Below are 14,694 nucleotides of genomic sequence, written 5' to 3' on the forward strand. Positions count from 1 at the left end.
TCGATTCACTTATTCAATCAACATTTAATCAATTCACTATCATATTTACACCATTCCACCTATTTATCAACAACATATCCAAATTCAATTTAATGTTAATCACTATTTCATTTCATTGTTCAAATTTCAAGTCGAATTCATTGATTCGACACATTTCCTTTTTGGTTATTTAGGCTCGTATAATAGGTTCGCATGATCTTTCACATGCTATCGGTATTCATATATCACAATATGTATTTGTATCATTAAATCATAGTATGTATTTGTATCATCAAATCACGTTATCAACTCAATTTGAATATCATTTATCCAAATTACATTTTATACCCCTATTAACCTGACTTGAACTCGGACGAATACACGAATCCAACCAACACACCAATTTGGCACTCAGTGCCTTATCAGAAATACCGAAGTAAATAGTTTGCACCCCGCACTCATTGGTATAAACCAAAGTAAAAGTTGTGTCTAGCACTTATCAATATGTAGTCGAAGTAACCTGTACTCTATCTATCCTATGGCATGCCAACTATCTCCGACTCTGCCTGAACAATTAACAGAGTAATCGATAATCCAATTTCATTATAGGTTCGACTCCCATTCTATTGATTTCAATATCATCAATTCATCAATTATCATTTCATACATATATAGTATAATTCATCTCAATTTCAAGCCAAATTCGTAATTTTGCCAACTTATTTTATTTTTAATTTTATTCAATTTAGTCATCTTTCTCAATAATCATTCACAAACATACCAATATGATTCAATTAGTCTTAATCAACTATCAATTTATTAAATAACTCAATTTATCATTCCTTTACGATTTAGTCCACATATCACATTTTGTACCAAATTGCAACAATTTAAATTATTATCAAACATACACAAATTCATAATTCAAGCATATAATAATTTAAATAAAATCATATCATATGAACTTACCCAGTCAAAACAACAAACAACCAAATGTTCAAGGACTAATCAACAAATTCGTCTTTTTTTTATTAACCCTTTTTTGGTTCAATTCTCGATCTAATTAATAGCAAAAAGTTGAAAGTTTCTAAACCTCTTTCTCTTTTTCTTGCTACGACTAAGTGAAGAAGATGATAGAAATGTCATCTTTTTCTTTTCTTTTATACCTCAATTAGCTTTTAAATGATATAATTTAACACGATTTAGTAGATTCTAGCTATCCACCACCACTGTTTGTCATATTTAAAAGGGTCTAATTGCTCAATTGGTCTATTGACTAGACAAAGAGTTGCACAATCACATGTTTCTAAATGGACAACTCCCCTTCTATCAGCTGTGAAAGCAACATTGATGCCTCTTTTGATCCAATTTATGGTAAGTTTGGAATTGGGAGAAATTTTCATGATCGTGATGGCAATATCATTGATGGATGGGATGACATTGTTGATGCAACTTCGATGGAATTGGCAAAAGCCCATAAAAAGTGCATGTCTCAAAACCAAGGAAAAAGGATGGAAAATATTAATATTTGAATGTAACTGTTTTAATGTGGTTCATAAAATTAACTCTTTTTTTCTTTGACATTTTGGAATGTTATTGTGATCGAGTAAGATATCTTATCTTTATGTAAAGAGTTCGAGTTAGTTAATTTTCTCTTTTATCATTAAAGAAGGCAACAAAATTGCTGATTGGATTGCCAGATTTGCTCGATCGGATCCGTCGATATTGACTGGGTGAGTTCTCCTCCCAATGAACTTGTTGCCTTATTTGGGACGTAATCTCCATAGTTTATATTAATTGTGTTTTTTAAGTATATAGTGACGTGACATTTTTATACAAGTGAACAAATATTATAATTTTTTTGATGTACAAAAAAATACTAATATATGACATCATTACATTTTTTCTTTAAAAATAAATTACGTCAAATTATTTTACGAGATTAACGAAAAAAAAATGTTGATTTGAGGGATGTAGATGCACACTTCTAAAACTAAGGGACTAAGAATTAACAAATTATAGTAAAGATACAAATTCTGTCAAAAATGCATTATAATACATGGATTTTTATATTATAAAGTTATTTCTCCTAAGCAATCTTACTATCTGCCAAAACCCAAAACACTAAGATCGCCACGCTGTACACTCCCTGAGCGTAAGATCTCAGTACTTGACCATGCCCAAACCGTCAAACTCCAACCGTTGGATTAAAACAAGATTAAAGATATTACTTTTAACCTAAACGAAGACACCCCACGGATTGCCAGCGTGGCATACACCAATATAAAATCCCGCTCTCATCAGTCACTTTCCACTCGATCATTCAAATAAAAAATCATCTCCATAAATCCATTTTTTCACGTAGTTGCTTCAACTACGTTCCAGAATCAAAACAACGTCGTTTCAAGTTCAGATGGAATCATCGGCGAAGCCAGCGGGTGGTAGAAAGGGAGGAGTGAAGAAGAAGGCAGTATCTAAGTCGGTAAAAGCGGGGCTCCAATTTCCCGTGGGTCGTATAGCCCGGTTCCTCAAGAAAGGTCGTTATGCGCAGCGTTACGGCGGTGGCGCTCCCGTTTATCTTGCCGCCGTCCTTGAGTATCTTGCCGCTGAGGTATTTGACACATTCTGATCTTTCTTTTATTTCCTTTCGATAGTTATCTGTTTAAAATTCGGTTTTCCAGTGATAGATATCCATATTTTAATCCTAAAAATCTGTTTCTGAGATTTGTTCGATTGGATTCGATTTTTAAGAATCGAAAAACTGATTATTTGTTTGATTTTGTTTTGTGGGGGGGGTGTTAGGTTTTGGAACTGGCGGGGAATGCGGCACGTGACAACAAAAAGAACAGGATCAACCCGAGGCACGTGCTACTAGCAGTGAGGAACGACGAAGAGTTGGGTAAGCTTCTTCAAGGAGTGACCATTGCTAGTGGGGGTGTTCTTCCAAACATTAACCCTGTGTTATTACCCAAGAAAACTGCTGCTGCTGCTGCTTCTGATTCTGAAAAAGCTAAATCCAAATCCCCTAAAAAGGCATAGACATTGAATCTGATGCAAACAATGTACAACTCTTTTTGCTTCTGTGGTATGCTAGTAGTTTAGGGATCTCGCCATTTTTTTGTATTATCTTAGAAATGGTGGATGATAATTGGTATTTTGGCTTTAAAACTTTGTACTCTGATTCCGCATTTTGTAAAGTGCTCCAAGCAAATGGATTGCTTTTTTTTAATCATTAAAGAAATCCTGGCTTAAAGCAAGCATGGTGGATGGCATGAAAGGACAATTAGCTAACAATATCCTCTTGCCTTTTGACTTAAAAGGAATCAAGCTAGGAGTAAAGGATTAGTAATACGAAGGGACTGAAATTGGATTTTAATAAAGCCTTTGACAGGACGAATTGGGTTTTCATAGAATGTGTTTTAGAGGTTATCAGTTTTCCTTCTTGGTGGATTTGTAGGACTGTGACCTGCGTCGCTACTATAAGTGTCCAATTTCTTCAAGGCAGAGAGACCATTTCTCCATATTTATGTATTGCGTGATAATGTTATTTTTTGCTCTGCTGAGGGCTTAAGAAAATAATCTCAATCATGGGTACATATTAAGATTTATATATTTGACTATCTTAAAGAAGGTTTACTTCCTAATCTAAGCAAGCATGGAGAATCTTGAAAGAGAAAAAACTCTGTTATTAACAGAACAAACGTTTCCGAATTTTTCAATCATAAGAAATTCCTGTAGGTACAGGTTAAATGTACCGACTCTTCAGGGAATTTGATTTCCAATGTGTAGGCTACTGGAGCATTGGAGTTGAGATCTTGTATGAATCAATCAAGGTTCTTAATGGGGTATATGGTCCTTCAAACTTTGGCATCAACAATGCTTCTACTTTTGTTCACTCTGTTGAAACTGCTTGTTCTGGTTCGTGGGAATGACTCCCCCGTTTAGTTGCACACATTTTGCTACCCACCACTTTTACGAAAGCCACTTTTACACTTTCGTATGTGTGATATTGATGTCTGATTTTTTTACTCTATATTGTAAATGGTTATTAATATTATACTCCACATACAAGCAATGTAAAATGGGATTTGAAGCCAGGAATCATTAGTCAAAACAGCATTTTCACTTCCCATTTGGATTAACATCAACTCCAAACTTCACTTCCAATTTGCATAAAAAAGACAAAAAAAAATCATTAATCACTTCAATGCTTTTGTTAAGACCGATAATTCATTTAACTAATAGGTTTGATCCCTTCCAACAACTATGCTAATAAAAAATAGGTAGTTGAGCATTTACATTTGTCAATTTGGGAATAAGTTTCTCTTTAATTTGCTCCCCTTAGTTCGTATTTTCTTCTAAAATTTCCAATCGCGTGTTAGTTATTACCATTTTTTAAGTTATCAATTTTTAATGTCACATGCATGCTATGTTATTTCACATATGAAATATTTAATTACTTTTTAAATATTATGATTTTATCTATAATAATTAATTTAAGATAATATTTTTTATTTGAATTATTGGATATAATTAAAATATATTAATTTATTAATTAAAATATTATAATAAAAAATTAAAATCATAATTACATTTTTAACATTCTTCGAAATAATAACTAATTAAAATGATTAGAATTCTATTTAATTAATAATTCTATTTTATCTCAGTAAAAATAGCACAATTTTTTTAACTTAAAACTTTTTTTTAATTATCACAATATTTTTCCTTAAAGTATTATTAATATCTCTATTTTAATATTATATAATAATTTTTAAATATGTAATTATTACAATTTTTGTTAAATTATAATTATTTTTAAATATGATTTTGATAATATTATATATTATATATTACATATTAGAGATTTAACATCTATTTCTATACTCGGGCATCGTCTTCTTGTTTGTTGGGCCTTATTTTAAAAATTTTCGGCTTTGTCCAATTCTACGTTAGTGGTAAACCGTGGGAAGCATAGATTGGAACTTGGAACTGAAACTAAAACTCTGGAACATTCACGGGTTTTGCTAGGGTTTAAGCAGAATCAATCAAACACAAGTAAGCTCATTGTCAAACAACCTCAACACCAGGCTTTTTGACTTTGGAAGCTAATCTATCCATGGATCATTTTCTGGTAATTAACATTCCATATTATGTTCCTAATCAATATCCTATCTCAAATTACTCAAAAGCTACTGATTATTTATACATTTTGGCAGAGAAAAGCTTCATTTTCTTCTGGTAGCAAGTCCATAGTTCGGATCATAGCCATTGGTGCTGCTAGTGCGGGTCTTCTTTACTTGAGCAACAACCCAGATTCGAGTAGGCTCTCAATTTTTCCTAAAAGAATTGTTCATTTTTCGTCTTGGGTTATTGGGATTTCTAATTTCTTACTCTTGGTTGAATTCTAGAAGCAACTGTGAAACTATCAATTCCTACAATATTACGTAAACACCTCCCATTTCAAGGACACCCCTCTTTTGTTTCATCTGATCATTGGCAATTTGGTTTGTCCCATCCTTTGTACATTTAAGTTGTCCACATCTTTTAATTGGATAGTATCTTCGTTTATTGTCTATGTATGTTACATGAAATTTGCATCCATTTGTAGGAAAATTTCCATTATTTTTATCAAGAGTTGATCCGGCTCTAGCAGGAGATGTCGCAAAGGGAGCTCCGGTAGCAGTTGGAGACGGGGGAAAACCAAGTTGTGGATGTTTAGGTAGAGATTTTATTGCCAATGCAGCTGCAAAGGTTGCTCCTGCTGTTGTCAATCTGTCTGTTCAACAAGGTTATTGTCTGTTTTCAGGAATATTTTCATTTGCATTTTGATTCTTTTTCTAGTTGTATGGTCCATTTTACTGGTAAATTTGTATCATACAGATTTATATGGGTTTACAACCGTGAGGAGTATGTGTTCTGGAACTATTATTGATGCCGATGGTACTATTTTAACATGTGCTCATGGTGTAGTTGATTCTCAAGGCAGACAACTAACAACCAAGGGAAAGGTCAGTAATTAAAATTGTTTGATTAGATTTTCATTTATAAGCTATCTGAAGTTTGATTAGATTTCCATTTGTAAAGACTGAATTTTAATACCTGTAGCTCTGTATGATTTTGGATTATGATTGATTTTTTGCAGATTGATGTCACTTTGCAAGATGGCCGAACATTTGAAGGTACAGTAATTAATTCTGATTTACACTCTGATATTGCAATAGTCAAGATCAAATCAAAAACTCCACTTCCAACTGCAAAACTTGGCTCATCAAGCAAGCTTCGCCCTGGGGATTGGGTGATAGCTATGGGTACTCCGCTTAGCCTTCAGAATACTGTCACCGCGGGTATTGTGAGGTATTTTTACACTGAATTTGTCTTTTATTTCTAGTTCAGTCAAAAACATTCAAGGTTTTAATCAGTACATGGTCTGTCTTTGGAAATTTTGCTTATTTCGGTGGTTGCTGCCACTTTGTGGTGTTAGTTGATATGGCTTTTATGTATGTCAGGTTATTAAGTTTCCGGTGAAAGAAAATTAGTGCCTGAACATGTTAGATTAATTGATGAGTTTTCTGACTTACTACTGATGTCTTTTTCTGTCTTTGTTACCTCATTGTATAGCTGTGTTGATCGTAAAAGCAGTGATTTGGGTCTTGGAGGGATGCGCAGAGAGTATTTACAAACTGATTGTGCAATCAATGCTGTACTTTCTTTCTCTCAGCTTGTGTGCATCAGTTAACCTATCTCATTTTTGCTCATGAACATAGTCATGAACATAGTGATTTCTTGAAAAGTGAATTTTTTATTTGAGTAGCGTGTAATCGTTTGTACTGCTTTTGGACTGTAGTCAGTGACTAATTTTGTTCTCTGAAAAGCATCAAGTGCATGGTTATGAATATTGTAGAATCGTAGCTTAGCATTCTCAAATTGTTCCCATATTTACTCATATTTAGTATCTTGTTTTCTGCCTAGTTTCTTTCATAGATTACTTGACATGTATGTAGATTTTAAGCAATACAAAGATAATAATGACAGCATACTTCTCTGGTTTAGGGAAATTCTGGTGGCCCCCTTGTTAATATTGATGGAGAGATTGTCGGAGTTAATATTATGAAAGTAGCAGCTGCGGATGGATTGAGTTTTTCTATACCAATTGACTCAGTTTCTAAAATTATAGAGCATTTCAAGAAGAGTGGGTATAATTATATCTCCTTATGGAACTAAGCATATCTCTTTGAAATTTGGAATACTTACTTTATTTATGGTAATGGAGCTCGTTTGATCTTTATCGTTCTTAATATTTTTGGACATTTTTAACTTAGAGAAAATTTCATGCATTTGAATTTTGTTGCTTGTTTTCGTTTCCCATCACATATATGCTATGACAAAATTTATCCTTTTGGCTTGTTTTACTTGGTTAGCTTTCCTCTACTATTGCTTTCCCGGTTAAAATATTATATGCATTACTAATTGATTTTTTCGAGCAGGAGAGTTATACGGCCTTGGCTTGGATTAAAAATGCTCGATCTTAATGAGTTAATCATCTCTCAGCTTAAAGAAAGAGATGCCAAATTTCCCGAAGTTGAAAAAGGCATTCTTGTGCCTATGGTATGTTTATGTTACTTATTTCTTCCCTGCATCATTTCCGAGCCAAGTTAAAGAGATATGCATTTGTATATTGCCTTGAAACCGTGTTTTAAATTATAAAAGAAGATTGGATATTTTTCATCTTCTCCGCGCTTTGAATTTTGTCCAGGTAACCCCAGGTTCTCCAGCTGATCGTGCTGGATTCCATCCAGGTGATGTTGTTATTGAATTCGACGGGAAACCAGTTCAAAGTATCAAGGAGGTATTTAGCATTTAACTTCAATATAACGTAGCTTCTTTGGTTTTTATAGAGATTCAAAAATGTGTTTTGCCCCTTTCCTAGTTAAATGTTTCATGATTTACATCAAATTTGACGTGGCAGATTGTTGAGATAATGGATGATAGAATCGGAAAACCATTGAATGTTGTTGTAAAGAGAGCAAATAATGAAGTGGTGAAATTGACAGTGATCCCAGAGGAAGCTAATCCAGATATGTGAGAGACATGATTATTTTGCTTTAAGCTTTGGCAAGGCAGGCTCCTACATTATATTTTTATGTTGATGTTTCCTTATTCTTTAACCCTTAAAAATTATTACTACTTTTTTTTTCTTTTTTTCTTTTATATATATACATATATATAAACAAACACCCATAATTTATTAGAATAAGTGTTCCTCAGTCCTCACCATCTTTTTGCTGTGAGTTTCTGGTAAGTAAAACCCTTACACATTTGATTTGTATATTAGAGCTTTAGCAATAATTATATTGCAAAGATAAAACTTGTCAATTTCAATAAAAAAGTTTTTTAGATCATACACTTCATAAATCTGAATTTTGGTCAGGCATAGGTATTTTGTACATTTACTTCATTGGATGTTTTAATTCGATTATAGATATTAAATATGTTGATTGGATATTAAGCATAAGACTTGCAATGATACTGCTTCTTACTACTACTTTAAGCTGAGAAAACCCAGCATTCTGATCAGAATATCATCACTTAATTTTTGTTAGCCAATCAAACGCCGTCATGAAATTAACAACAGCAGCAAAATAAACACCCAAAGGCTAAATTACCAACCTAGAAAAATATGAATTTTTGGATCATTCTCTTTCATTCCTTCTTTCAAGTTTTGCTTTTCATTTTGTCACTAACCAATAAAACAATTAATGAACTGATAGAACAAAAGGTTTATAACTCAAAAAAAACATACATGACAAAACTGGCAATTTCATCATCAAAAGCTAGCAAAGTACACCCAGAGTTTTGCTCTAAAACAAATCTCAATCTAGCTTTTTGGAATTGCCCCACTTAAGCTAAATGCTTGAGTAATAAAAGACAATTAGTTCAGTGGTTATAGTTAGTCAACCAAGAGGCTAGTTATACATTATATATTACAAACAAAAGGGCCAAATGGTGGGATCTTGTTAACAAGAACAGCCATGATGCATCAGATCAATTAATAGTTAAACATAACATAATCTTCAAGCGTTGACTCAAAGAAAAACATGGCTAGCTTAGCTCCATTTGCTTTCTATATTCAAAAGAAAAAACTTGGATATAAAACCAAACAAATAAAAAATCTTACTAACTAAAGAGTTTTTTTAAAGTTCTAACAATCTGAAAAACATGTATAGTAAGGCTATAAAAGTAGAAAAAGTAATTGAGGTGGTGACCGATTTTGGATGAGGTAATTGATCATGTAATTGGTCATTTGCTTTATCTCCTCAGGATATGCATAGTTTTTTTTTTTGGTGTGTCAACACTAACTTCTATACGAATCGTTTCAAGCGTAACTGCATTTTTAAGCAAATATGTAAGAATTTCAGCTTCTCCTTTATTCCCACAGAAGCCAACTATTTCCACCTCTTTTATACTCATGGTGTAACACCCTTACTCGTATTTAATGTCGGAACAGGGTATGAGGCATTACCAGACTTAAACACAATAAAACATACACAAATCGTGATTATAAAACTTCATTCCAAATTAAATATTATTCAAACACATGCTTAAAGTCCCTTATACAGGCCTACAAGGCCTAAAATATTCGTTAGAGATAATCCGGGACCAAACCGAAAACTTTAAGAGTTCTGAGATAACTTAAGAAAATTTTATCTTGAAACAGGGCCACACGCCCGTGTGAATAGGGACACGCCCGTGTGGGTTGGCCGTGTGGTCACACACGCCCGTGTCCCAAGCCCGTGGAGCTCTCTGACTTACATTCAAGAAGAAACTCGAGTCACACGGCCTGAGCACATGCCCGTGTTGCCAGGCCGTTTGATAATTAAATTTCAAAATTAAGGTGCAGACTTCACACGGCTGCATCACATGGCCATGTTGAATCCCGTGTGAGTCACACGGCCAAGCCACACACCCGTGTGCTAGGCCGTGTACCCAAACCTGGACATTCTGTTTCTTATTTTTAAGCTGCAGGGGACACATGGCCTTATCACATGCCCATGTGGTAGGCCGTGTGTGGATGAAAATAGGCCATTTAAGGCCAAATTTCTCACCCTTTTTGATATCACCTGTACAAAATCACATTTATTGTAACACCCCCTACCCGTATCTGTCGCCGGAATAGAGTACGAGGCATTACCGAGAAGCACGAAACACTTACAGATAATTTAAATACATTTTCATAACAATTTGTTTCGATTTCATACTATTTCATATTTAAGCTTTATTATAAAGTATTTGAAATATCATCTTTATGCAAATAGCACACATGAGGTACATAATTCTATAATTATGAATGAACACATTTATCAAACATATTCCATGTTTTTATATATATCATAGTTTCATATTTCCATGTATCAATTACCATCACTTCCTCGTATTTCAGACAAATATGTGTAACAATTCATAAATATGCAATTCATTAACACTTCCTACCAATTACGATTTAAATTGCCAAATCACTTATTGAGCCCAATTTCAATGTTCACTAAAATTTATCATATAAATTTTGATGTACGTATTCACCAATAAATTCCATGTACAAATATGATCATCTTATATTTCCACATACATTTGCTTTCCACATTTATGAATTCAAATAGCATATACAATACATACCAATGTATTTCAAGTACGTTTTCATGATATTTCATTTCGAACTCAGATTATTTCATACTAGAAGTTTTCTCATTAACTCATTTGGAGTACCAATTCATACGGATAATACACTCAAGGCGTAGAAATATATAATCACAAATGAATTCATCCATCAACCAAGTTTTATGCTCATGTCTCATCAACTCGTATTTCTTTATGTCACATAATTCCATGTAATACTTACCAAACTTCTTCAAATTAGTGAACATCTTACGGAATTGAGTACTTCGTTTTTTTCGATGCTATAGTTCAACTATGGTCTTACACATCTTTACATAATAATGCCATAGCCCAGCTATGGTCTTACACGTAATCACATATCTCACTAATGTCATATCCCAGATATGGTATTATACAGTAGCATATATCACAACGATGCCATATCCCAGATATGGTCTTATACAGAAATCACTTGTCACTTGTCACTTGTCACTTGTAGCCAAAGCTACCACTATTCACTGATCAGGTAGCTGGTGCTACCATTTTTCACTGATCAGGTAGCCGGAGCTACCACTTTTCACTGATCAGGTAGCCGAAGCTACCACTTTTCACTGATTAGGTAGCAGAAGCTACCACTTTTCACTGATCAGGTAGCTGAAACTACCACTTTTCACTGATCAGGTAGCTGAAGCTACCACTTTTCAGTTGTCATTTGCCATTGATCAGATAAGTGTAGCCGAAGCTATCACTTATCACTTTCACTTGTCCTTAATCAGATAAGTGTAGCCGAAGTTATTACTTATCACTTTCATTTGTCCTTGATCAGATAAGTGTAGCCGAAGCTATCACTTATCACTTGTTTCCATGGTCCAACCATGGTCTTTTCCTTCAATTCATCTTGTCACTGAACTGAAATGCTCAATTTGATCATTTATTCAATTTTCATGCTTTTACATTATTCACGATTTTATCATCAATACATATGAAATAACTCATCATAAAATTCATAAAATTAACAAATAATCACTAAAATTTAGCCATATAAACTCACAAGTTCAATTTTGGTATTATAACGATAATCATAATTTCATAATAAATATTCCAAATAAAACATTATATCATTTCTAATCCAACACTCATCGATTATAACCGGGCATGTGATCAATTTATACACGAGTCATTCATATATATGTATATTTTTCCTCCTCCTCCTCTCCATCCACATCCTTAGTATAAACAACACACTTGTAAGTAACATTATCCATAATTTTCATTATCTAGTTATGTGAATATTCAAGCTATCCATCTGTGTCATAGTCACTAAATTATTTTTATCTTGAGCTACAGGACTCAAAATTAAGATCCGCTAATTTTTTCTGAAACTAGACTCATATACCTTCTTACCATAAAAATTTAATAATTTTTGGTTGGGCCAATTAATACAGTTTATTCATTGAAGTCTCCCCTATTCTGCTGTCTGACAGTTCCGACCCTTCTTCACTAAAAATTAATCATCTTCTTGTACAGGATTCGAATGATGTCCTCATTTGTTTCTATTGAAAATAGACTCATTCAGGATTCTAAACATATAAATTTAAGCCCCTAATTATTTTTATCCAATTTTTTATGATTTTCCAAAGTCAGAACAGGGGAACTCGAAATCATTCTGACCTTGTCTCACAAAAGTTATTGTATCTGATGATTTACAATTCCATTGCTTACATAATTTCTTTTATAAGAAACTAGACTCAATAAGCTTTAATTTCATATTTTATTCATCCTCTAATTCGATTTCTATAATTTTTAGCAATTTTTCAAAGTTAGACTACTGTTGCTGTCTAAAACAGTTTTAGTGTAAAATGTTTATTTCCATTTTGCCCCAAATTTCACAATTCATAAAATTCAGTCCTTGTTCAATTAACCCCTCAATTAAGATAATTTTCTCAATTAACACTTTTTCTAGACATTATAAGTTATTTCATAACTATTGAAATTCAGAATTTCCATATGAAACTTTAACTTCAAACTCTTTTACAATTAGGTCTCAAACATTCACTTTCTATTCAATTCTTTCAATAAAATCAGCATATAAATAATTTAAAACTCTAATTCCATGCCAAATCATCATATACTTCCAGCACATATTCATAACAACTTTCAATTTCTTTCATAGAATCAAAAACTAATGAATTCAACAAGTGGACCTAGTTGTAAAAGTCACAAAAACATAAAAATTTCAAGGAGAAAGCAAGAATTAAACTTACATGAAGCTAGAGTATGAAAACCAGCTTGAACCCTCCTCCATGGCTGTTTTTCAGCTGATGAATATGAAGAGAAATGAAGAGAATTCTAGATATTCCAATTTAGTACCATTTTTATTTAGCCAATTTTGGCAATTTTCCAATTTTGCCCTTATTTCATCCATTTCCTGATTTTTCTCAGCTATTGCCGCCCAAAATATCTCCTTTAGGACTATTTTCACTTTAGGTCCTTCCTCATTTGACAATTGAGCTATTTAATCCTTCTAGCAACTTTTACACCCTTTTCAATTTAGTCCTTTTTATTTAATTAACCACCCAAACGTAAAAATTTTCTGACTAAATTTTAATACTACCTCACCAACACTCCATAAATATTTCTAAAAATATTTATGGCTCGATTTATGAAGTTGAGGTCTCGATACCTCATTCTCGACCCAATTTACCTAATTAATTCTTTTAAATCACCAAATTCACTAATTCAAAAATGCTTTTATATTCGCATTTGACTCATAGGTATTAATTTATTAAATTTTTAACTCACCCGTCGGATTTAGTGATCTCAAATCTCTATTCCCGATACCACTGAAAATTAGGCTATTAGATTTATACACTAATAAAGTCCAACCACTCAATTATTTCAAGACAAAACATGTATATTCCACTTTCAAACACAAACATTACATTCAACTTACTTATATACTTAATCATTCATACAATTACATTATCAATTCAACCCCTATACATGCCATATAAATCAAAAAGTTATTTAACAAAATCTACCGGAATAATCTGGATAGTGTGATCCTTGATGTAGATCCGATCCTCTATATGTATATAAGTCAATCTACAAAACAAATAACATACGCAAGTAAGCTTATAGAATCTTAGTAAGCTCATAGGCATAAAAACATAAATCTTATTGAACATTGTACACAATCATATAACTTTTAATTTAACTAATTCTTCTTATAAATCATAAAATTATTAATAAGCTCATTTGAATAATTTCCATGTTACTATTTACGAATTTAACTCCTATGGGCCCATTTCTTATTTACTTCCATAGTTAAATTAGGGAACAATAATGGAATTGAGTGCTTCATTATCACATTGCCATAGTAAAACATGGACTTGCACATAGTCACATATTACACACCGAAGCCATAGCCTTGCCATTGTCTTACACGGATCACATATCATACCGATGCTATATCCCAGGCATGGTCTTATACGGAGGCACATTATCACATCATATTGATGCCATAGCCCAACCATGGTCTTATACGGGAGTACATATCACAATACACCGATGCCATAGCCCAACTATGGTCTTATACGGGCACACATATCACAATGCACCAATGATATAGCCCAAATATGGTCTTATACGGGCGCACATATCACATCATTCTGTCAATTCATCATGTTCATTAAATGAAAGCACTCAAAACCATTGTTCTGACTAATTTGCACTTTTAGTTAAATATCATTTGGTAATTAATACAATTTGATAGTGTTCATCTACAATAAGATACCTTAGTAATCATAATATTTTCATAATAAAATATTAAACTTTTCCATATTAACTTACCTGGGCTGATTTGTAAAAGTGGTAGAATTTTTAGGGACTATTCTTGTAATTTCTCCTTTCTAAGATTCACTTCATTTTCTTGATATATAATTATAAATTCATTCCCTCATTAGAATTTAATTCAATTCAATTCTATTTCATAATTTATGCCATTTAATTTTTAAAATTACACTTTTACCCCAAACTTTCTAAATCGTTACAATTTAGTCC

General features: G+C 32.8%; 2 protein-coding genes across 4 annotated transcripts; both read left to right on the plus strand.

The window, feature by feature from the left end:
* Positions 1-2,284: 2,284 nt before the first annotated feature.
* Positions 2,285-3,236, plus strand: LOC107894206 (probable histone H2A.5). The gene is made up of 2 exons (XM_016819444.2): positions 2,285-2,590; positions 2,782-3,236. Exons 1-2 carry the CDS (start codon positions 2,393-2,395, stop codon positions 3,016-3,018), a joined length of 435 nt encoding a protein of 144 aa, XP_016674933.2. The 5' UTR covers positions 2,285-2,392; the 3' UTR covers positions 3,019-3,236.
* A 1,656-nt stretch (positions 3,237-4,892) lies between these two features.
* On the plus strand, positions 4,893-8,381 carry LOC107894209 (putative protease Do-like 14). 3 transcript variants are annotated; one of them, XM_016819451.2, is made up of 11 exons: positions 4,893-5,113; positions 5,199-5,301; positions 5,391-5,486; positions 5,591-5,770; positions 5,863-5,990; positions 6,125-6,336; positions 6,601-6,682; positions 7,033-7,175; positions 7,467-7,587; positions 7,736-7,828; positions 7,949-8,381. In XM_016819451.2, the coding sequence occupies exons 1-11, from the start codon at positions 5,099-5,101 to the stop codon at positions 8,063-8,065; spliced, it is 1,290 nt and encodes a 429-aa protein (XP_016674940.1). In that variant the 5' UTR covers positions 4,893-5,098; the 3' UTR covers positions 8,066-8,381. The 3 variants fall into 3 exon arrangements, with proteins under 3 accessions (XP_016674940.1, XP_016674956.1, XP_016674946.1); XM_016819457.2 differs by having other exon boundaries at positions 4,925-5,113; positions 5,394-5,486; XM_016819467.2 differs by lacking the exon at positions 5,391-5,486.
* Positions 8,382-14,694: the final 6,313 nt, after the last annotated feature.

Source organism: Gossypium hirsutum, chromosome A08, assembly GCF_007990345.1.
Source record: "Gossypium hirsutum isolate 1008001.06 chromosome A08, Gossypium_hirsutum_v2.1, whole genome shotgun sequence".
In the NCBI taxonomy this organism is placed as follows: domain Eukaryota; kingdom Viridiplantae; phylum Streptophyta; class Magnoliopsida; order Malvales; family Malvaceae; genus Gossypium; species Gossypium hirsutum.

Bases quoted from the DNA above. Each gene is read 5' to 3' on its own strand.
- LOC107894206 (XM_016819444.2), top strand. From the start codon at position 2,393: ATGGAATCATCGGCGAAGCCAGCGGGTGGTAGAAAGGGAGGAGTGAAG. The intron at 2,591-2,781 runs GTATTTGACACA...GGGGGGTGTTAG, and splicing joins TTGAGTATCTTGCCGCTGAG to GTTTTGGAACTGGCGGGGAA.
- LOC107894209 (XM_016819451.2), top strand. The intron at 5,771-5,862 runs GTTATTGTCTGT...TGTATCATACAG, and splicing joins CAATCTGTCTGTTCAACAAG to ATTTATATGGGTTTACAACC. The intron at 7,176-7,466 runs GTATAATTATAT...TTTTTCGAGCAG, and splicing joins GAGCATTTCAAGAAGAGTGG to GAGAGTTATACGGCCTTGGC.